Consider the following 24,626-nt stretch of genomic DNA (forward strand, 5'->3'; position numbering starts at 1 on the left):
GGAAGCACAGTTAAATTATATATGTATATATATATTTTTAAATTACTCTAAAATGCAAATGCAGTACTTGGGTAAATGTTTTTTGTTTATCTACCTCTGTCTAATTTGTTGCTGTCTAATGAACATCACATGTATCAATAGTATTAAAAGTAGTTTTGTTTTTCTGATACTGAAGGATTAAATCCTGCTTTATGGGTTGGGAAAAAATCTTCCTCATCTGAGAAAAAAAAACCTTCTGTACGTTTTTTGTACTGCAGTAAACATAACATATAGGTCTGCATTTTTTCCATCATCAATTCAAACCATATTCAGACAAGTTAAATATGATATTGAACCGGTAGGTATAATGTCTATGTAAATTAAAGGAATGTATTCATTCTGGTTTGGGTCTCACTTGGGTTGCCATGTTAGGGTCCGACAGGGCAAGACACATTACAGTCATAAGATAAGACAGGTTTGAAACAAGACAACTATTTAGCCTGTTTAGCCAAACCATTGTCTATGGAAATAGTAAGACACAATTCAATGTCCAGTGTCAGTAGCCAAAACTGTGAAAATAACACCATGTGGTTAATAACTGGAGCGATCCTCAAATAGGACAATTAAAAGTGGCATGTTAATTCATGTTAATTAGTGCAAGGCACGAGGCAATGTCAAATCAAAGGATATTATACCTCCATGATGCTTTGCAGTTCTTCCACATATAGCCTTTCTGTTTCAATCAGCTCAGTCATGATGTGTCTGCAGGAAAACAGGGAAATCATTGATTGTGTGATTTGTAATACATAGCATATCTTAATGAAACAAACACTCACACTCATTTATTCATCCATTCTGTCATGGGGCTCTTTGCAAAATTTGGATTTGTCTTGTAACTTACAAAAGTGCAAAGTAACACTTTACAATAAGGGTACATTAATGAACCGTTAGTAAATGCTTAGTTAATGCCTAATAAGCATTAAGTAAGCATTTACTAACTCTTATGTTTATTTAATACGTAACCAAGCATAAACTCACCATTAATAACTGAGCATTAACAGTTAGCAAATGCTGAATAAGCATTAACTACACATTAACTACGTATTAAAGGTGAAGTGAGCGATACATTTATGTTAATATATGTGTTAAATCACTCTATATTCATACAGTGATCCCTTACATAGTGTGCGCGTTTCATACCTCTGATCTCTCAGCCACCCACTCTGCATGTAATCGGCAAAATTAAATTTTTCGGGGATCCCGAAAGTGGTATCCAATCAGAAGAGAGAACGCTACAAACCGGCACCCGTCTCACTGCCGGTGCACCCGCAGAGCCACAGACAGTGAATGTTTATGCGCCTACAATGGCGGAGCAGGTAAAAATCCTTCCCAATGTCTGTTTTGATGGTTTTTATCATGTTTTATCACACTTATGGATCTGAGATGATGCTAGATAACTTGCTGCTTGAAGACCGCAGTGCATTAATGTGGTGACGTAGGGACAAGCGAGGGGACTGCTAACTGCAGTAACTGACAGGAAGAACCATTCCGCTTACAGCACCTTTAACTAACTGTTAATAGCATTAACTAAGCATTAACTGACAGTTAATTAATGTGCCCGTATTGTAAAGTGTGTGGACAATTACAGAAGGACCACTTGGACTTTACTGTGGGGAAAAAAAGCTTCCCCATCATATCATCAGTCCATGTTACCATGACAGTAGACAAACAAAAATAAGCTTGAAACACACTCACTCATTCACACCCATATTTTTTATGGAGCTTCCTCGGTGCCAGTAATTAAAGCATTATCTGTGTGTTCAATCAGAGGGACTTCTTAACAGTGAGTCATCAACTGTACATTCATGTCCAACATTTATGAGTTTACTGTTTGAATCCTTCCACCCAGAGGCATGAAAATCTTTTAGCCATGGCAGTGGCATGACTCTTATTATTTATCTTTTAATATGGGTATATTATTATATAGTATATACAATGTAATATAACAATTATATACTTCCAATACACAATATGTAATTATACTATCAATATAATACCAACAGCTACCGTATACAAACACAGTGGATCCTACATGTTCAACATTGCAACACAATAACATCTTTACCCACTTCTTTTAAACCACACAACTTAAAAGAACAAACACAATACACACTTTATTTTGACTCTTCAATGATGACCTCATCACGGCTCTCTATTCTGTTTCCACTGCTCGTAATCAATCCGCCCTACAAAGTAACACCTTTATATAACCTATTGAGGTCCTCCAAAAATAAAACCAGTCTTATGGCTGTGTTTGAAAATGAGGTATTGACTTTGGAAACACTAGTCAGAAATATAATGTAGGCCCATTAGCTTTGTCCAAGCTACATCCACTGGGAAATATGATGATGAGATGCTTTTAAATCAAACATGTGCGGGCAGTTATCGTTCATTTCATATGAGCACACAAGTTTGTACTATGTGTGCAATTTATAAGCAATCAGAAGTCGGCAGAGACGTTTTGATGTATGCTAGGAGTTATAGGTCAATAAAGCTTACAACAGGTCCATCACATGCTTCTCTCTGCTGTATCACTGACACAAACAGGAAATGGAAAAATGTTTGTTTGTACGCGAACACTGTCCAGGTGTCTCTCCACACAGGACCCAGACTGTAGCGTAAGGGCTTCTCTCTAACTTTGTTAGAAGCAAGAATGTGAACAAGTACAGGGACAATCTTGTCTATTCATTATCTGGTTGTATACGGCTACTATCTTAGAACAATATACATGTCATTACTCACTTATCCTATCAATGTAAGGCCATAATTAGGTTTAATGCACATGACGTGCGTTACTACTAATGAGACACAGGACATGCTATATATTGCCAACAGAAATAGTTCCAATAAAACCAATAGGCACATGAATCACTAACATTTCACTACTTTTTGTAAAAATGGTGATACAGATCTCCACTACAGGGCATTGAACTTCAGTACTGTTTTTGGACCAGTTGAAACATGAAGGGAAAATGCCAAAGTACCAAAGAGTAGTGGTATCTGGTCAGATATGTCATCTTCTTCAGATAGTTTGCAAATGGAGGTTCTAGTCGCATGTTGACTTGTGTTATTTCTTTATTTCTATCTTTTGGAGCATCCCACAATACTATCTGAATGTAGTAACAATTGAGTCTGTGCCTTTCACATCATTGAACATGGAGGAAGGCCCAGGTTTGTTTTGGGATTTATCAATCAATCAATCAATCAATCAACCAATCAATCAATCAATCAATACATTTTTATTTATATCGCGCTTTTCATAGAAAAGTAGCTCAAAGTGCCTTACAGAGATTAAAAACAACAGCAGAGAAATAGAAAAACAGCAAATAAAATCAAGAGAAGAAAATGAAAAGAACCCAACCCTCACACCGCCCATGACATGCACAGAGACATACACAAATGCATACACACTCATACACACACACACACACACACACACACACTCACATACACACACAGACACACAAACTCTCACACTCACACATACACACACAGACACACAAACTCTTACACTCACACATACACACGCAGACACACACACTCACATACACACAAACTCTCACACTCACACATACACACACAGACACACAAACTCTCACACTCACGCATACACTAGCTGTCACTTAAGAGACATGGCTGGGCACTGAGACCTGCGGCGTGGAGGAAGCTATCTTTGGGGGGGCCAACCACACTGGGAGCGATCCCGGTCCAAGGCCGCAGGGAGCGCCACCACAGGGACCAGCCCAACCCGGGCAGACAAGAGGCCCCACACCAGGGTGCGGAGCCCTCTAGCTACCCGGGCCGAAACCGCCCACAGGACAGCACCCCCAACGGCCAGAACAGAGACAACTCCCAGTCTGGCAGACCCCATGAGGAAACACTGGAGATTAAAAACTGACAGTTTAAAACAGTGAAATAAAGCAAAAAGCATAGAGGTTAAAAACATGAGGGACTAAAACATAAAAACATAGAGGCTTAAAACTAAAGATTAAAACAGTAAAAAAGAATAAAGATACAAGTGCTCAGAAAAGCACAGCATAAAAGGAATTAATAAGACTTTAAAAATAAATAAACAAATAAATCAATCAATCAATCAATTAAAAGCCTGGTTAAAAAGATGTGTCTTGAGCCTCTTTTTAAAAACCTCAACAGTCTCCGCGACCCTGAGGTTCTCCGGCAGGCTGTTCCACAGTCGGGGCCCATAGAAACTGAGAGCCGCCTCCCCGTGCTTTATAGAGCTAATCTGTGGTATGGTCAAAAGGCCAGTACCGGAGGACCTCAGGGTCCGCGGGGGCTGATAGAGTAAAAGCAGGTCAGATAGGTAAAAAGGCCCAAGACCGTTAAGACACTTAAAAACTAGTAAAATAACCTTAAAATCAATCCTGAAACGCACGGGGAGCCAATGCAGTGACCTTAAAACCGGTGTAATGTGCTCCCGCCCTCTGGTCCTTGTCAGCACTCGTGCGGCTGAGTTTTGTAATAATTGTCAAATCGAAATGCTCTTTTTGGGAAGGCCAGAGAGCAGGGCATTACAGTAGTCTAAGCGACAGGAGATAAAATCACCTCTGTGCTGGCCTGAGAGAGAAACGGGCGGACTCTGGCTATATTCTTAAGATGGTAAAAACCTATCTTTGTTATGTTTTTGATGTGTGGAATAAAACTGAGCTTAGAGTCAAAAATCACACCCAGATTTTTTTACAGATTGCGATAAATAAAATCCTTTAACTTTGGTAAACGTTTCTCGTTCTGGCCTTCAGGGGCCTGTTTCAGGTAGCTGGTTTTGAGGCAACCCGGAGTTTGTTCGCTCTGAGTTGGTGGAAACTCTGGGTTTTCCGTTTCAGGTAGCAGGTTCAATGCAACCGAGAGTCAGTTACTGCGGCAACATACGCCGTGGGTCTAACCTGCTGGATAGGTGGTTAGACCTACCCTGAGTTTGTTTTCACTTTACGCTGCAGCTCCGACTGAAGAAGGAGTGTCACTGTCACACGCGTCCCTGTACAGTTTGAAGCAAAATCACTCCACAGAAATCTCCATCGGGATGTTTTTATCATTTCCTGATGATTTTACGTTTGACCGATCATTTATCTGATCAGTAGCCTTGTTCTCAGCCCTCGGTCCGTTCATATAGGCGGCCACCTTACACATCGTGACATGCTCTACATTCAGATTAATAAACATATTTGTATTGTATGCTTTTTAACGTCTGTGCCACTGAACAGATTTATGTCAGGTGGATTCATGTAACGCTGCGGCTGCACGCGATTGTTACTGTTCACTTGTGCGATCCTAAAGTCACAGACGAGCCCTTTTATATTCATATTATAGCCTAATATGAATATAAAAATTATATAAATAATTATATAATAATTTAAACTGTGATCACTTGAGGAAAATGGATCTGGTAATAAATCAATCAGGCTCTTCAATGGAAACTGTCACCTTATGTGTCAGACGTTAATGTCTTTCACTCCCCATTTAAAAGAAGCGACAGTCTGTTTACTGCACAGTGGGCTATTAGGCTACAGCTTCCCAAATACAGCGAATATAAAACACTGTCAGAAATGCTGTGCCGCGCCAGCTTTATTACTTTACTGCTGATATGCGTAACTTTTTAAAATAGACTATGGCTTCTCATACGGAAGCGAAATGATTGCTCTGTTTTTTTCTGAATTGCCGAGGAGATTAGATCAGAGTTATGTGACAATATACCCGTTAATTATTCTCCATAGGCTACCATAAACTCATTCGTTAATATTTCTAACTCCAGTGGGAGGAGCGGAGAAGTTTTTTTTTCTTTTTTTGAGAAGTGGAGAAGTGGGAGGATCACGCATTTGTTTCTTCTGTTTCCATGGTGAATCATGTTATCAGCGATCCATTGACGATGGCTTTTATGCACACGCTCCACCCAGAGTGAACACGCTCAGAGTTGATTAACCCAACGCTGATCCACTGTTCTGTAACCGAAAACCCAGAGTTGCTTATCAACCCTGCGCTCTGAGTTAACCAACTCAGAGCGTATGATTAAACCCAGAGTATGTAAAACCAGCTACCTGAAACAGGCCCCAGGACCAATGAGTAAAACCTCTGTTTTGTCCTGGTTGAACTCTAGGAAATTTGCTGCCATCCATGTCTTGATATCTAAAATGCAGTTAAAAATAATCTATACCAAATGTAAAAACTAGCCAGATAACGATTCTCAAGGAAAGCTGATCTCTGTGCAGGGTAGTCACACTGTGCCACTGTCGGCTCCTTAAGGCTTGACGGCTGCTTTCAGTTTGGTGGCCACTTAACTAACTTAACTTGGGGGCTCATATTTAAAACTGCATTTCCTGGAAGGCAATAAATCCAGTTGTTTATGTGTGTTTACTGCATATGTCAGGGAGCAATTCAAACTTCAACTCCCCCTATGTGCTGGCACACACACACATGACACTATCTGAAAGGTTAAGACAGATAGATAGAGGGAGGCGGGGTGTAAAGGTGTCCCCTCCCCCTTTACCGTATGTATCCACCCACAGTGTGTGTCTCTCTCTCTCTCTCTCTCACACTGTGTGGTCAGGACACACATGGGAAGCTCAGCTGCCCCAGTGGATTACTACCAACACTGACAGGGGGAAAGGTCTAACTGTTAGGAGCAGGGACGGTGGAAGCAAAGGAGAAGTGTGTGTAGAAGTGTGTTGCAGGCCGACTGATACAATAAGCGCACAGGAGCAGAGAAGACTTTTTCTGTACTTCACCTCACACATGGACTGGAAACAGCACAGTAAGTGTGTGTGTGTGTGTGTGTGTGTGTGTGTGTGTGTGTGTGTGTGTGTGTGCGTGTGTGTGCGTGTGTGTGTGTGTGTGTGGGTGTGTTTAATGCTCTAAATGTAGTCTATAGTACATCCCAGTGTTGAAGGCTAAAGGTGTCAGCTTGCAGTAGACAAACAGACAGAGAGTGGACAACACACTGGATGTGTCAAGATGATAAAGTCAGACAAGCATTTTGTCACAGAAGTCAAAGCCATTATATTAAGTGGCTCTGTGTTGGGAGGTTTATTAAGCCAGCTCCACAGTTTACAGGGGTGTTTGAGAGAGGCATCAAGAGGAACAAAGAGCTAACGGGATAGGCTATGCACACTCACAAACATTTACAACAAAGTGTCACGGCAGAAAAGTCATGAGTTGTTAATCATCTGCCATAGATAGACCTGCAAACCACAATGAAAATGTGTTCACTTTACACTCTGAAACATTAGGATTATCTTGTTCATTTGAGCATATTTGATCTTATTGTAGGGTGTGTGTGTGTGTGTGTGTGTGTGTGTGTGTGTGTGTGTGTGTGTGTGTGTGTGTGTGTGTGTGTGTGTGTGTGTGTGTGTGTGTGTGTGTGTGTGTGTGTGTGTGTGTGTGTGTGTGTGTGTGTGTGTGTGTGTGTGTGTGTGTGTGTGTGTGTGGAAGCCGACTTTCTTTCATATGCTCATCTTGGAGTACAGCATGCTTTGTGCTACTACACTAAGTGCTAGGATACAGCATGTTTGAAGGTAGGACATTTAGCCACACTGAAAGGAATCAATGTTAAGATATTTACTCGTGAATGAATTAGGAATTACATTCAGTTGTAAAATAGTACAAGTTGACTAGGAGGCCAGTCTTCTACTTTCCATCATTACTGTATGTGTCAGACTAAAGACGAAGTTAGAGTCTTATGTAACTGGGTTGGACTTCACACTTGAATAGGAGACAGCAGGTGCTAGTGGTGTCTGGACACTGGATTCATGTTCCTTATTCCATCCTATGAAAGCTGCTCATGGGTGCATATGCCAGAAAGCCTCGACAGGCTCTGGCATATATGCAAGAGAGGCTGGCTGCAGACCTCCACTGACAGGCTCTTCCGTTTAGATCTCCACTGACTGGCAGGAAGTAAAGCAATACATTATGTGAAGAGGAAATTATAAAATAAAATCAAGTATAGGCACTTCCTGTTTTTTTTTGATAGTTCTGATTACTCAATATTTTTCAAGCGGCAACCTCTGGGGCTCAGGTTGAAACCCTGGAAGTGTTCAAATGCCCATTTTCACAACAGAACAATTTACAGCCTGGTTTCAAAAGCTTTTTCAAACTGTATAATAAAGTTTTTTCCCCATGATAACTGTGAGGGGGGTGAATAATTTAACCACGCTCTTTTTTATTTTATAAGAGGTTTACATTTATGAATAATTAGGGGGAAGGTTAGGTTTGAGTGACAGTTAGCCGCTGCTCTCAGCTGGGCTCAGAGGCTAGTTAGCATGTTAACTCAACAGACTGCTTGTGGTGATGTTACCATAGGCTACGTGACATTATGGCTTGCCGTGGGATTAACTGTACTAACAGACTGTTTAAGAAGCACTGCGGCCAAATGGCCATGGAGGCGCTCCCAATGTAATTTCTCACAGCCCGGTTGTTTTTACCAGGCTTTCAATACATCGGCTGTTGTAAAATACAAATCAGAGTTTTGGAATGACTTAATGCCTTTCACTGACCCATCTGAACGGTGTAGGCTACCTTCAACCAACTGGTGCAGTGTAGACAAACTTCAAATTTCCAGCCTGACAGTGGAGGTGAGCCTCCATTATTTTTTGTAGACCAACATCAATACAGTTTCATACGGTGGCGCTGAGCATTCACCAAATAAAAAAAAGTTAAGATAAGGATCACCCTCTCATTCATCAATAACGTGGCTGCTGGCTGCAGGACGGCAACAATGACGCTATCGTCTTTTATTTCCTGCTCGGATTGAGGCATTGGGAATTATTGATGTTTCTTAATGAGGAGTGTAGATCATTGGGTTAAATGATTATGCATTTTGTTTGTTCATTATGAGCCACCGGAGCCACCATACTGTGTTGCCTTATCCAATCAGAATGCCCGGTGGGCTAGTTCACTTTTACCTCCTGTTTGTTACTGTATCGGAGCACAGTTTTATTGAATGCTTGGATTAAATGCAGTCGTTTAAACTCTGTGTGATCCTTGACTCATACAAACACATAAGAACTTTCTACAAGGAGGGCATAACAATGAGTATAGCCATGTCAACTTTGCTCAGACATGCAGTCACTGGGACTGTTCAGGAGAAAAGCCTGCAGCCAGCCAGCCATCGTTATTGATGAATGAGAGGGGCGAGCGATCCTTATCTCGTAATAACGAGATCCCTTTCTCGTAATAACGAGATCCTTTTCTCGTAATTACGAGATCCTGAGTGTGCTAACGGCTACATTAGCTGTGAAACTTTTTTTTATTTGGTGAATGCTCAGCGCCACCGTAGTTTCAGGCCGCTATGAGCGTTAGATTTAAAGGGATAGTTCAGTATTCTTGAAGTGGGGTTGTATGAGGTAAGCTACTTAGTGTGTTACCCTATGGAGATAGATGGTGATTAGCGCAGTTACGAGTTTAGTGGAGATGTTACTGTAGCAGAAGTCAGCATTGTATTGTTGCAGACAGGTCCAAGGGAACAAGGTTTTTTCTCCACATATATCAATGTCTACCGGAACAATAAAAATCCCTTCAGTTTTACACTAAACTGAGATTTTTTCCACATATTTTTTGCCTCCAGACAGCTGTATATTTTGGTTTTCTTGTGTCTCTTGAATACTCTTAAATCTTAGTTTAGTATACAATTTATGTTTTAGGTTAGGTAAGTAATTTGTATATGTGTATAAAAAAAATGCACTGATCGACATGACGCAACGTAACACACTAACTATGCATAAGAATCTCATACAACCCCACTTCGAAAATACTGAACTATCCCTTTAATGTTTGTCATGTCAAACATACATTTGCTGAGTCAAGAGTTCTTTTTGCTGTGAGACCATGTGCAGTTGCATCCATTCCATCCATGTCATCATATTTGTTTCCATTTTTCCCTCTCTGACGAGATATGACAACAACCTATGAATAGCTGAACAAACTGAAGCAGGATTAATAAAGCTTTGCTTCCTATTTAGTTGTCTTCATTAATACCGTATACAACCATAGCAGGTAGCTTCCATTACTGTTGAGATAACAGAAGATACTGCTATCACTTGTACCGTGCCCTTTACAAGATATTTCACAAGTGAAGAGTTGTTTTGTGAATGTTTTCATAAGATGGCATGTTTCCCTCATGTATGCTAACAACATGAACTGACAAGCTTATACTGTGTCATGAATGCTACTGCTTTGAACCTGCTAGGCAGTACCCCTCATCAGCACAAGCCTGACTTTAATTATTCTAACGGGAAAAGCCACGAGTGAAAATAATCCGAAATGGATTAATCAGTTTACATAAACTCGGTCTTATTTCTGCTATCATTCTGATCACCTTTTGATAGAATTTGACTCACCAAAGTCAATTGTTAAAATGAGGCCTATTGGCCTGGACATGGATTGTGCACCCACATAGTCTTTACTTTGCACCCACATACGTTCCCTGTAGAATTATTATTATAAAGTTTTGATATCACACATAAAGTATTTTAGATCAGTTTGGTAAACAGCTTGTTTCTTGGCTCATTATACTTTATTTTAGCAATGTCAATGTATCGCCACAACACAGAAATGATTTTGTAAGCACAATGTTATGGCAACTGATTCAATCATGGCCAACACTACAGAAAATAACTAGTGTTGAAGTATACCAGAATTATAATTTAATTGATATGCTATTTCCATCTCCAAATCTCAATTTTCTGTACCTCCTCCATGAAACAACCCTCTGGTTTCCATGGGATTCAGGTGAGGAGCTTTAGTGATTAGAAAGGCTTGCACCATGGACATTTCTAATCTCTATGTCCGACAGTCACCATAGTGAATAGTATGATGAACCTGCACATTGGCATACATTCAACACTGCACATTTGCACTGAAAGCGAAGCGGGGCTTTAGAACGTACAACATACAGTAGACGTATGCGTTCTAGCACATTGGTTGCTTCTTCCTGAGGTTTAGAGACTTGATCAACAGTTTGTGTTAGTGAGGTGACCTTGTCTTTATTGTCTGCTGTATTGTAAGAAAAACACAAGCTCTGTGTGATAATCTGGTTTTTCAAGCAAACGGAACAGCTTGGTGTCAAATATCTCCAGCTGAGCATTTGATGTCTATGTGTGTGTGTGTGTGTGTGTAACTCAGATTATGTTCTCCCTCTAATAAAGCACTTGCAGCTCTGGTCAAAGAGTCTCAAAATCTATGCTGATCCACTTTAATTGTGTCTATTGTTCTGGCATGGACAACTAAATATGAAATCATAGTCTAGACTGCAGCTAGTCACTTGACTAAACCTTAACAGTCAACCAATTCATTATTGTACAGCATCACCCTACTCTTCATGACCACTCATTTCATTAAAATGTATTTGTAAAATATAATGGAATGATGGAACATTCAAACTGTACAAAAAGTAATTTAATCAAATGCAACCAGACACAGTCACAACAAATATTATGAGAGAAACTTAACTTTGTATGCTAGCCAAGCATAGTCCATTAGGAACATCAGACACAATGTGCACAACCTGAAACTAATTTACCAACTGCCAAACCAATTCTGCTGAACTCCAAACACATGTCCTGCCTTAGACTCATATTCTCATTCCAAAACACAATTTTTTCACTACACTACACACAATTCTCTATATCTTGCACACTCTTCCTGAATTCTCTCTCCTAGTGTTGACACATGACACACTGCCAATCACATTTCTAAACTCAAAAGGCTTTTGTGCAGTTAGCTATAGAAGGGTCAGAGATGAGCTCCTGTTTGCTGTGATTTACAGTAGACTGCACATGTGGGAACAAATACAGTTTTTGCTGAATGGTGTAAACACTAAAAGTGACTGCTATGACCACAGCTTCACAACCTCTTACTTTGATGACCATGCCCCAAACATAAACACCAACCCTACAAACACAATATATGCTTTGCACTGTGTTTGACATTCTCCAACACACTTCTTGAAGAAAAAAATATATATATTAATAACTAATTGAATACCAATCAGTCTGAGCCTTAGCACTACAAATAGACCTCAGGTGAGCTCAGTTTATGGTTGAATTTTTTTGATTCACAGCCTAGGCTCTGTAAACTGGTATGCATACAAAGGGAATGTAAACAAAGGGGGCCCAGCATGGTAAGCAACATGCCCGTTTTCAGAACCTAGGCTGTGTATGAACACCACATTTTTTCATGCGCACTCACAGTACAAGCAGGAAGCAGATTGTGAGGAGATATTCACAGATTTGACAAAAGGTGATTTTTTTTCAACAAACATTCTTCAGAATTGCTTACCTCGCCTTTTACAACAAGAATGGACCTTCCAAACAGAGTCAACAGTGTTTTTGAATACTACTACTGTTGTCTACCATTGAGAATGTAGAGTAGTTAAATATACATAACGTATGCATATAAAGTATGTAGGAACATGTATTGATTCCTATTGGAAGTGTCCTCATGCACGAGACAGCCCAGACGAAGGATCTTCTCATGGTATGTTAAGTCATACGACCTATAGATGTGAAGGCTTGGCCACGTGTTGTCAGAGCACTCCATTGTTCACTCAAAATATGCTGCCGTCGAAATATGTGTTCAGCCTATTGTGTTGCAGCATTACATATACATCAGCAGCTTCTCTGTTGGGCTTAACTCCATTCTAGTTCTTTGTGCTTGGTCGGCACTTACATCCACAGTGTCCTCTGCAGAATCAAAGCCAGACTTGTGAACAGATAGTTTGGCCGCTGTTTAAATCAATGCAATGATGATAGTCCTGTTTGAATACTGTCCACCAGATGTCTGTCTTTAATCTCAACGACTAGTAAAAGACTCCCTCTCAGTATACACCTTTCTCTTCTCTTTTTGAAAAGACCCGGTGCATTCTCAACTTTTTCAAAGTTGACAAGTATACAAAGTGGCATTTCTTCAAACATATTAATCAGAGCAGCATCAAAGAGATTGGTTTTCATTGCATTAGAAGTACACCGAGACACTGAAGTGCAGTGCACTAGAATAGCAAAAAGAAGTAAAGTTAAGAGTAACGTGTTTATGTATAGAGGTAATATGTAAATAGTATGTGCTGCAGTTACATTAGGCTGCACCAGTTACACTAGGCAGTATGGAGAACACAGAAAATGAATTAACTACAGCAGAGTAAATTTGCAGAGCACAGTAGTAGATTAACCCTTCACTCACAGCTGGCCAAGACACTGTTAATGATGTGAGTTATAAATAAACTGTAGCCTACAGCATGTCATTAGATTATTCCCTGTTTCAATTCCCATGTGATCACAGAATCAACACAAGACAAATACTAATACATAGAATGCACAATTGACATACCATTGTTTGATGATATAAAATATACTAGTCATATTCAGACACATGTCTTGCTGAGCGCACAGCATTATGGTTAGACTTTTTGTCTGACTTGCAGCTGCGGCTGGCTGCGGCTCGGCTGCATGAGACTTTGAAGTCCCGCGGGATCAAGACGGACACAGACACTGGAGTACGTCACTGCAGTTTCTCCCCACGGGCTGCGGGAGCAAAATGTTTGATGGGAAACGTCTTGCTGAGAGGCGGAGCTGAGCGCATATTTATTTGTAAAAATAGACTACTATAGCGTAACATATTCACGTTGCGAAGGGAGAATTACTTCCTCCTTTATTTGGATTGTAAAAGATGTATCACTTGTAGGCTGGTCTAATACATGTAAGAAAGATACAGATTTTTAGGGATATATCTTGTTTCTTGTTGTTTTGCTTAACGGCCTTCGCTTTTTTGAAGTGTTTCCTCCTCTTGGTTTTGTTGTGTTCTGTTTCTAATCGGTTGTAGTAGGCCTATGTGTAGCCCCTCTACCAATATGTTTCTAATGCCTTCAAAATAATACTAGGAAAACAAACTGCATCCGCAACAAAGACACTACTTCCGACGGCACATGCAAGTCGAGCAGACTAGGAGCTGTCCGGCTTCAGTCAGACTTTTGACCCCTTAGCATTGTATTTTATGGTTAGGATTTGGCTAGTTGTACACTAGTTGCTATCATTCTGAGTTACCATATAAAGCCATCATATTTTTGTCAGTTTGTGGACAGAGAATTACATGCATCACTCAAAAAAGTAATATTTAGGTAACTTAAACTTCAAACCATTAGTCAAAGAGCACTTTGTGTGTGTGTGTGTGTGTGTGTGTGTGTGTGTGTGTGTGTGTGTGTGTGTGTGTGTGTGTGTGTGTGTGTGTGTGTGTGTGTGTGTGTGTGTGTGTGTGTGTGTGTGTGTGTGTGTGTGTGTGTGTGTGTGTGTGTGTGTGTGTGTGTGTGTGTGTGTGTGTGTGTGTGTGTGTGTGTGTGTGTGTGTGTGTGTGTGTGTGTGTGCGTGCGTGTATGCAAAAGTGTGACTTATCAGCAAAAGCAGGTTTAGTAGGTCCTGGTAGTTAACGGTTTACTCCTATCAGCTTGCACCGTTGCTATGAGGAAACTGATAGGACCTTTAACTTCAAGGAAACTTTCAACCTGTCATTGTTGATAAGTCACATTAAGGTGTGCGCGCCGGCAGGCACACGCACGCACCCACACACACACAGTACACAAACTAATCTCCTTATTACTCCTACGTGTAAGGCATACAGAGATAATGAATATCTTCAATATTAGAAATAAGATCAAGTAAAATACGATCACCTTAACCCATTAATGACTAGGGCACCTGTGAAAAACACCTCTTAAAGCTCCCATATTATACACTTTTCGGTTCTATTATACACCATATTATATGGTCTTAGTGGTCCCTAATACGTTTTTCTTTAATTGTTTGCTGAAAAAAACTTTCAGATAATTTATTGTACTATGCTGATGTTCAGCTAATCTCACAATGGCCTATTTTTTAAAAAGAGCTGCAGCTCCCCTCGTAAATATACAATCTTTGAGCTCCCCCCGCCCCCTGTCCGGAAGCGAAGCCAGATACGCCTCGCCCTCTGTCTGTCAGGGCCGTGGACCAATAAGAAATAGGGGTGTGGGCTGCACAGTGGAAGCTTCTGGCTTTCCAGTTTGTGAGGTCAGAAACGAGGAGAATTCTGACTGGAGTATATTGGGGGGGAGGGGTGGGGGTTTCAGAAAGGGGGAGAGTGAGAAAAGAAGAGATTGTTATTTTTTTAAATATTTTGGCAGTCTCTAGGCACACCGTGGACCCATGGATATGTTAGAACACATTTAAAAAGTGCATTTAGCATAATATGTGACCTTTAAACCTTATGGCAATCTAGGATACATATGCTTATCTCCTGAGGGTTTTCTGAAAACCAAAACCTTAATATCTAAGTCTCTGTAGCACATAAAAACATGAAATAAAATACTTTTAAAAGGTAAGGTTCACAGGTTTTTATTTAAATAGAAGAAAAAAAATGAAAAAAAAAAAAAAAAATTATATAAAATATAACAGCCTACATTGTTTTTTTTGTTGGTTTTTTTAACATGCCACTCCTGTTCTCGATCCAAAGGATCATCCGGTACTACACCACAAACCTCTTCCTCCCTCTCAAACTCCTCTCCCAACTCTATGTCGATGCCCTCGCTGTCAAACTCTTCCGCTGACTCAGCCATCTTTTCATTTAAAAAAAATGAAAAGATGGACAAGAAACGCACGTGTATGTCGGTTTGATTAACATGATTTTCGGCCAACCAGACAGCATTTGGAAGGTCACGTGGTTTTAAAAATTCAACAAGACCCGCCTCATGCGTATTTGAACCAATGACAGATCATTCTATGCTGCACGCGCCATGAAAATGACAACAAAACAAAAATGCTCCGCCATGCAGCAGCCGGCAGGAGAGTTAGAGTTGCGCTACGCCGTAACCGGCGGGAGATACGATGTTGCGTCGCGAAGCATTTGCCGGCAGGAGAGTCAGAGTTGCACATTGCAGTAACCACCGGGAGATACAATGTGGCGTCGCGCAGCAGCCGTCATCAATGGGTTAAACTCACACGTGTGTGCCATAAGTCCTCTGTCAAAGTGTATTGTTGGAATAATATGATAGAACTAGAATGTTAGGACTTCCAGAAGAATGTTAAAGGGACTCACACCCATCGTGCAATTGAGAATTACAGCACTATCACACCATCCCGCCTCCCTCCAATGCCCCCACACCCTCGTTCCATGCTTGTATCACTAGTTTCACTTCAGAGTTGTCGGCCAGAATACCACTTATGGCCAAAGGCGTCAGACTATAAGCATGAGACTAGGAGAGGAGGAGTAGGGTTTTATCCGCTCTTTATTTTCCTTCTTTCACAGGCACAGTCGCATATAGATTGCGGGAAAAGAACAAAGGTTTAAACTCCGCTCGTGAGGAGACGTTACAACAGCTGTTGCGACCCGCGAATCGCATGCAAACTATATTATAACAGCGATCGGGACTGCATGTACATACTCACACACGGGTGATTCATATTTAAACTCAGATAAACACGTTTCCATGTGGAATGATCGCTTACTGCGGCAACGCTCACACATCCGACCGAGGGAGAAGAGAACGGAAACTAAACAGGCTCTCTGTCCGACTGACGTCACGGCCCTAACTGACTGCTATCCACACTGAACAAAACACATTTTCACACACTGTAAGAACTAACAACACTGTAACTTATGAACGTTGGGGCCTTTTCTACAATGGTCGCTACTCGCTACTGTCTGCCGTGGAATCAAAACAAACCCTCTAGTTGAGAATGCGCAATACAGAAGCAGACCGCAAACAGACAGGTCTGTCAGCCAATCAAATCGTGAATTTTATACATATTTTTCACAATATTATGAGATGGAAACCATTGTTTGTTTTTACTCCTGGTGGGTCTGTCTTATATTTTAGAGTGTAATTATCTTATTAATACCATTTTAACCTAATCCAAAAAAAGTGTAAAAATGCACCAAAGGTAAGAGTCGCTTTAATAGAAAAAAATGTAATTAAAATGTTCTACAGTTTGTTTGTGATTGCAATAAAGAATTTCAGTTTAAAACTGTCTGTGTTGTTTGAAGAGACGATGATGTGGCAGCTCATCAGTGTCTTATTATCTTTATTTTGTTTTTTGTTTGTTTTTACCTTAGAGCTTTGCGTGTGTGTGTGTGTGTGTGCACTCGTGCGCGCGTTGTGCATGCATGCTATCTAAAATATTTTAAATTAATGGACCGAACACATTGTTTAGTCTATAATATGTAAGAACATATTTCCAGAGCTTATTCCCAGACCCCAGGGTGATATCTGCAAACGTTTCATTTTTTTCTGACCAGCAAGTCACTGTTTATATTACAGTGATCTAAAACCAGAGAACAATGTAAATCATAATATTAGAGAGACTGGAACCTGACAATGTCTGGAATATTTGTGTGATAAATGACAAAATGACTATATAGAACGTTGGTGAATAATTTGATGACTTGCAGTCAGGGATTCTGGAGAACGCTTGTCAAAATCACTAGGGTTGGCCCTTTGTTTACATGCCAGTTTACAGAGCCTAGGCTGTGTATTAACACTGGATTTTTTTTCAACACACACCCACACACACACACACACACACACACAGACACACACAGTACGGACAGGCCAAAAATTTCAACATATTGTCTATATAACTCTGATGGTGGTTGTTTCTCTCTGTCTCAGGTGCCATGCTGACGTCACAGTAACTAAAGGAAGTGGAGGACAGGGTGGAACTAAGGAGAAGTTCTCGAGAGTAAAAAAGATCATGTTAAAGTATGTGAGCCACAGGAAGGACTGAGCTGGCCCAAACTACCGAGGAGCCTTACTAAGGCCTACTGGACATGACAACATCACAGACAAAGCAGTTAGCTGAGAAAAGAGGATTGGTGTGAGGGGAGACAAGACAAGACAAGACAAGCCAAGCTTGAGAAAGGGTCAGAGATGAAATAACAAACTCTACTGTATACTGTATGATAACTCCACTATAAAAAAATACAAATAAAGCAGACAAGGGAAGACGCAGCTCCAGAAGAGTAGAAGCCAGTGTTCCTGGGATCAGTAGAAATAAGCTCTGGTCGCTCACAATGTTCATGAACTTTCGTCGTATCCACAAGTGTCAGTGCATGCAGCTGCTGAGCATGGGCCTGATCCTGTGTGTGGTGATGGTGAGCTGGGAGGAGCTGGACCACCACGTGGTCAGCCACATCCGCTCCTACTCCTACCGCTACCTGGTCAACAGCTATGACTTCAACTCCTCCTCCAGTCAGCACACAGACAGCGGAGGGTCAGTCCACTATCCCTACCTCATCAACCACCCAGAGAAGTGTAGGGGAGGGGATGGCAAGAGCCTGGACAACGTGCTCTTGCTCCTGTTTGTCAAATCCTCTCCAGGGAACCATGAGCAGCGGCAGGCCATCAGGGACACGTGGGGCAACCAGAGCTTTGTCTGGTCCTCGCTGCGGGAGAGTGTGAGGGTAGTGTTTGTCCTCGGGGTGCATCCAGACGTGGGGCAGAGAGCCGGGCTCCAGAGCAGACTGCTGCAGGAGGACAGGGTCTACGGAGACCTGATCCAGCAGGACTTCATGGACACCTTCCACAACCTGACCAGCAAGCTCATTCTGCAGTTCCACTGGGGCCAGGAGTATTGCCCCCAGGCACGCTTCCTCATGTCAGCTGACGACGACATCTTTGTCCACACGCCCAATCTGGTTCGGTACCTGCAGCTACTGAGCGGAGAGTCGGGGGCCAAAAACCTGTGGGTGGGGCATGTACACAGAGGAGGCCCCCCGGTTCGCCGTAAAACAAGCAAATACCATGTCCCCTACGAGCTGTACCCCTGGCCCTCCTACCCAGACTACACTGCTGGAGCTGGCTATGTGTTATCAGGGGACGTGGCCGCTAAGATATATCAGGCCACTCTGGTGCTGAACTCCTCCATCTACATCGACGATGTTTTCATGGGGATGTGTGCCAAGGCCATGGGCGTCTCCCCCCAGGAGCAGTATTACTTTGCAGGGGGAGCCAAAGCTCCATACCACCCCTGCATCTACGAACGCATGATCACATCGCACGGCCACGCCAAGGATGTGCGCTCGCTGTGGCAGGCCGCCACAGACCCTACGCTGCCCAGCCACTCTAGAGGACTTCTGGGTAATTTGTACTGCACAGCGGTGAGAGTGATGCTGCTTTGTCTTCCATATTACCACAACACATACTCCTGTATGGCTGCTTTTACATGAAGGGTCTTGTGATGGCCCATCGACTGCTGACAAATTATTTGTAACGCACAAAAACTTTGTCTTTCTCGTATGTGTTATATTTCTCTCTTTGCTGCCATGATATGTGTTGTGTCTGTCATGTAATAAAGATGAAAGCTGTTCTGTTAAGCAAACAAATGCACACACTTGTTTTTCAGACATCAGTGGGATCAGACTTCACTTTGTTTACGCTAAAGAGAGAGAGAAAAGATTGGTGGAGCCAGCTTCATACTGAAGTAGTACTGTACATACTACTAAATATTAGCTCTGTGTGGAGAGTCTAATGCCTACCACACACTACAGGACTCTTAACAGACTTTGAAAAGACTGAAGACTGACACCCTCTCACATCTAAATACAATCAACTCACACCTGAAGACAATACATCATTAGTTATTTAGTCACAGAATGAGATATTGGCAAAGACAGGGGATCTCATATTGCAAGACTTCAACTAGATTCCCTTTGAGATTAATATTATTTCCAATTGTGCTACCGGGGATTAAAAGTCAATTCAATCAAATAAAAAGTTATATTTTATCAGGAAAAATGGACTGGGTGGACTCTAAAGGCCCGGACACACCGGCCCGATAATCGCCGTCGTAGAGTCCTGAGGGGGCGGGGACACGAATCTGTTTGGTGTGTGCCGTGAAATCGGTCGTCGTAGATGTCGTCGGGCAGTCTTTCAGTTGGAGCAATTTGATTTGTGGAGGGCTAGCGAATCAGTGAAGCCCGGAAGTGAGGCGGGTAGCAGAAACAGCTAACAACAGCTAGCCATTGTTTTAATGTGTTTGTTTGTTTCGTTCAGTGAGTACTCGCATACATCAACCCTTGTTGACTGCTCGACACCATGCTCGACACCCTCTGCTAAAAATTGTGCTCTTTATGGTCCATAAATATTAATATGTATTTCTATCTATATTTATGGTCTAGAGAGCCGTCCCATCATTTCCGGCTTCCGTATTTTTTCGGGCCACAATACAGATTAGCGCCGTCTGCTGTTATGGAGACATTACGTACCGCGCAAGCGCAGAGCGTACTGAAAGTCAGCAGTCGGCTTGGTGTGTTCTTTGCACTTTTTGGGCCGCGACGGGAAGACTGGAGCTGCCTGAATCGTCAAACTCCATTTTCGGGTAGTCGGACTGGTGTGTCCTGGCCTTAATCTTAAGTAAATATAATCAACTATGTGCCCTTATCACATAGGCTAAATGTCATGCCTGATCACGTTAAAAACAGCAAACACGATTGTTATTATTTAATTCAGTAAGTTAATGAACTGAACGAAGCTGTGACATAAGGCTTACAGCAGAGTGAACTGTAAGATCACGCCGCAGCTTTTTGCCACATGTGATACAGTTATTGATGCAGAAAATGTCAAATAGCCTAAAGGCCTACTCCTGTATACAGCGCCTCTCTATGCGCTCACTTCAAATGATTTTACCTGGCGATCTACACCAGAGCCGGCCCGAGGCATAAGCAAACTAAGCGGTCGCTTAGGGCCCCCGACCGCCAGGGGGGCCCCCATCAAAAAAATTAATAAAAACATTTTTTTTTTTTTAGTTTGTGTGTTTGATATTAACAACATATTATGCAAATGTGAGTTATCATACAAGAAAAAGAATAAAATGTTTTGGTCTAGATAATTAATAGCATAAAAATATAATCAGTTAATCTGGGAGGTAATCCGAAATTATCTGATCATGTCACGTTCACATCCATGCACAGTGTGTATTGAGTTTATTTAAAAACAATTGGAAATGGGGCTGCCCTCAGTTGCCCATGCACTGTGTATAGTCTATAGCCTATTTCAGCCTCGTCTGTGAAAAAAAAGATACAGTAGCTGGACAACAGAGTTCTTCTGCTTCGTTCCTCTCACTGCATTTAAATGCATTCATTATATTATAGAGAAATATGTCCTGTAAAAGAAAAAAAAGCTCCAAGCCCAACCCAGCGGACCCTCCGTAATATTTTATTTTATATTAATATTTTTATGAAAAATCCATGTGTCCTTCTTCAATAGCTTCTAATTCATCCGACCCAGTGTCTCCAAATTATTTGTTCACACAAAATTTCTCAGATTTAGCTTCTTAATTTTCCTCTCAAAGTGCACCAGATTCATACATTTCACTTTAAAAATGTTAAAAAAAATCTCACGGGGGGGGGGCATACCCCCGGACCCCCCTAGGAGGGTCTAAATCTTGGCTGTCTAATATTTTCGCACAGCTGCACAATGGAAGCACTAGCGGAAAACACTGGATGTGTGAATGATATTTAACAAAGATCTATAGTTTCAGCAGCGCTAACATTGGAGAGGGGCCCCCTAATCATATTTCGCTTAGGGCCCCCTGAAGGCTTGGGCCGGCTCTGATCTACACACACTGGCTGTTAATGAAGCGTTCTATAAAATCACAGGTTGCAACATTATTTCACTGTGGGCTTTTATATTTTTGGACGTTTTACGATATGAAATAGCCCACAATCCTTCAGTTTCTCTTTATGGGTACAGTAGCCTACATCACATCCAAATATCACTGGAACATCAGGAGAAGATGAGGACAATAAAATGATATTCAAACAGTTTGGGACATGACAGCTGTCACATGAGGACATCGCTGCAGACTCACAGGTTCACTAAAGCTTCTGCAAAGTAGATTCACCTTTGTCCGAAAATGGCTGACTGCATTTAGGCTATTCAATTTGTTGGTATTTATTAGCTGCAAATAGGCTAATAAATCAAAAGTAACTTAATCTTGATGTGGCTCAAAACTAAATGGATTTCCTAGGCAACCGTTCATTAGGGGACAGTGTGAGACTGAAATGAAATAGTGTAGGCTATAAATATAGCAAATTAGGCTTTTTACAGTCATAGAGAAAATCTATTAAATGGTGAAGTGTTTAAATCTGCAGAATGTTTAACTGCATTATAATGTCACGTTACGCACTGAGAGAACGATCGGTAAGATTAATTAATCAATTCAGTCATTTCCACTCTCTCCTTATTTGTAGTAACAGTTTTTCTTTTAACTCTCTGTTTTCTGCTGTTTTGTGATAATTCAGACTGACAAACTCTTCCTCTTGAGTGAAGTCAGCGACACACTTTTTTTTGTCAGCTGATCGCAATCAGTCTGTCTGTGTAAAGTTAGCGGCACAAGATCAATCCATTGTATGTGGAGGAAGAGTCAAATGACGTGTCCAACGCCATGACATCAGAAGTGTTATCAGTATAAAGTATAGATATACACAGCAAAAAGTAGAGTGTTGTATTTACTCCCACAGAATAAATTTCAACACTTTTTCAGGGTTTGTATAATGTAGGTCCAGATTTAGAGTTAAATTTAAGAGTTAAATTAACACTTTCAAAATAGTTAAATATTTAACACTGAACCAGAGTTCCTTTTTTAGCTCGCAAAAGAGTTAAAGTAACACTGAGGGATTAAACAAGCAACACTGTCTGTAGTTACTTTGTTTTTTTTACTATTTAGTAGTGTTATTTTTGCTCTCTAAAATGTCAAGCTTTTTTTAAATATTTTAATATTCAAATCTAATATTTATATTTATATATATATATAGGCTATATATTTTAATATATTATTAAATACCATCGATGATTCCAATAAACAAAGCAATTTTCCAAAGAAATATATTTATTTTTTCTGTTTCATGAAAGCAGTCATTCAAACACGTATACTTAAACATTATGAATGATGGTATAATGTACAAACTTCCATCTGCAACATTGTATGAGCAGTCTGGCTCTCAAGTCTCTGACTGTGGCTGAGTCCTTCAGTTCCCCACATCGATGTTATACACTATTGTCTACAGAAATGTCTAAACATTTACTAAATCAGCCTCATAGGACAAATTAAACACAAAATGTGCTTTGAAAAGTTCATCAAATGCCCCAAGGGAGCAGTTTGCCTGGCATGGGATGAGATGCATATCCATGGTGATGTAGAAGCTGTCAATCTTGCTCTTCTTCTGACACCCAACAGCAGGGAGTTATGACTGCCGACCCTGCTCCTCCAAACTGCAGCAGCACTAGGGTTGAGATAAGCAAACTGAACATTAGACATACAAATAATGTGCAGCCACAGAGATAACTATGTGTTGCTAAGAAGGTGAAAAGACACATTATCAGAATCACCTTAATAAATAATTACCCTATGAAAAGACTGCAAGTTTCTCGACTGCATCAGATGCACTAACTGTTGGAGACTTCAGACCTGGTGTTGGGGAAGGAGATGTATCAGCAACAAGGAGTCAGGTCTTGGTCGCAGGCTGAGGACAAAGAATCACATGGTTTAACTGAAAAGTGTTGTTCAAACTTCATTGATAATGTTTGAGTTGGTTTTAGTTAAGAGGGTTAGCTAGTTAACAGCGTAAGCTACTGTATACCACAGACTCCTAAACATGGCACTGCAAAGATAGTATTCTCTATAAATGTTTCACAGTAAAGACTGCAGTTCATAGCAACAATTTATAATTGTTTCAGTAAATTTAATCTTATTGTACTTACCCTGTCAATTGCATGAGGAGAAGATTGGCGCTGACTTGTATTCTTGTCTCCAAATGAAGTGGTGAAATGCAGGGGAGGAGCTTAATTAAATCTATGCAGAGTTGATATGAGTTGATTTAACTCTGACATGATTAACTCTGAGAAATAACCCAAACACTGAACACTAATCAACACTCATTTTTTTAAAGTAACACTTGGGGAGTTGAAATCAACTCGGAAATGTTTAACCCCAAAATGTCAATACTCCAGTTTTTGCTGTGTAGCGTAGTCAGAAGTGTCATCAGTCTAAAAATAGCTTAGACAAGTAATCATGTTCCTACGAGCAATTAGGTGTGGCCTTACCTGCGTCTGTTGGACAGACTCTCCTCTGTCTCATTGGTCACTACCACATGGGTGGAGCCTCCTTGGCTTTCCTCGTGCATCACCTCAATCTGTGTCACACACACACACACACACACACACACACACACACACACACACACACACACACACACACACACACACACACACACACACACACACACACACACACACAAGGTCAAGGTTCAACCTTATTGTCCCCGTGGGGAAATTTGTCTTGGGCACAGTGCATCATTGCTTTCCTAACATACACAGAGTACAACAGAACAAAAACAAAACCACAACCACAGACACAGACACAAACACAACCAGACAAACCAACACATAAACATCGAGAACATGGAGCTTTTGATTGATAGGACAGGTAAGTAGATAACACGGTTATATCATTAACATCGTCTTAATGTCTCCTTCTCAGGTTATCAGTCCCTGGAAATGATTTTACTGGACCAACAGTAGAGCAGCTGCAGAAGTAATATGATTGCTGGATAATATGTGAAAGAAG

The 24,626-nt window shown here is 41.0% G+C and overlaps 2 protein-coding genes across 2 annotated transcripts in view; one reads left to right on the plus strand and one right to left on the minus strand.

Annotated features, from left to right (window-relative positions):
* The window catches only part of mcf2l2 (MCF.2 cell line derived transforming sequence-like 2), a gene marked incomplete at its 5' end in the record, with an annotated part of 282,391 nt that overhangs the window by 122,866 nt on the left and 134,899 nt on the right, over nucleotides 1–24,626 (minus strand). The window contains 2 exons of the mRNA XM_080033371.1: nucleotides 675–741; nucleotides 24,104–24,192. Of these exons, the coding sequence (XP_079889497.1) occupies nucleotides 675–741; nucleotides 24,104–24,192 (156 nt within the window). The remainder of the gene's footprint in view (nucleotides 1–674; nucleotides 742–24,103; nucleotides 24,193–24,626) is intronic.
* b3gnt5a (UDP-GlcNAc:betaGal beta-1,3-N-acetylglucosaminyltransferase 5a) lies at nucleotides 18,073–19,227 on the plus strand (the record flags this gene model as incomplete). The annotated part of the gene is made up of 1 exon (XM_080033372.1): nucleotides 18,073–19,227. One exon carries the CDS (start codon nucleotides 18,073–18,075, stop codon nucleotides 19,225–19,227), a length of 1,155 nt encoding a protein of 384 aa, XP_079889498.1.

Source organism: Ammodytes marinus (assembly GCF_949987685.1).
Source record: "Ammodytes marinus genome assembly, chromosome: 8".
NCBI classification, from domain to species: Eukaryota; Metazoa; Chordata; class Actinopteri; order Uranoscopiformes; family Ammodytidae; genus Ammodytes; species Ammodytes marinus.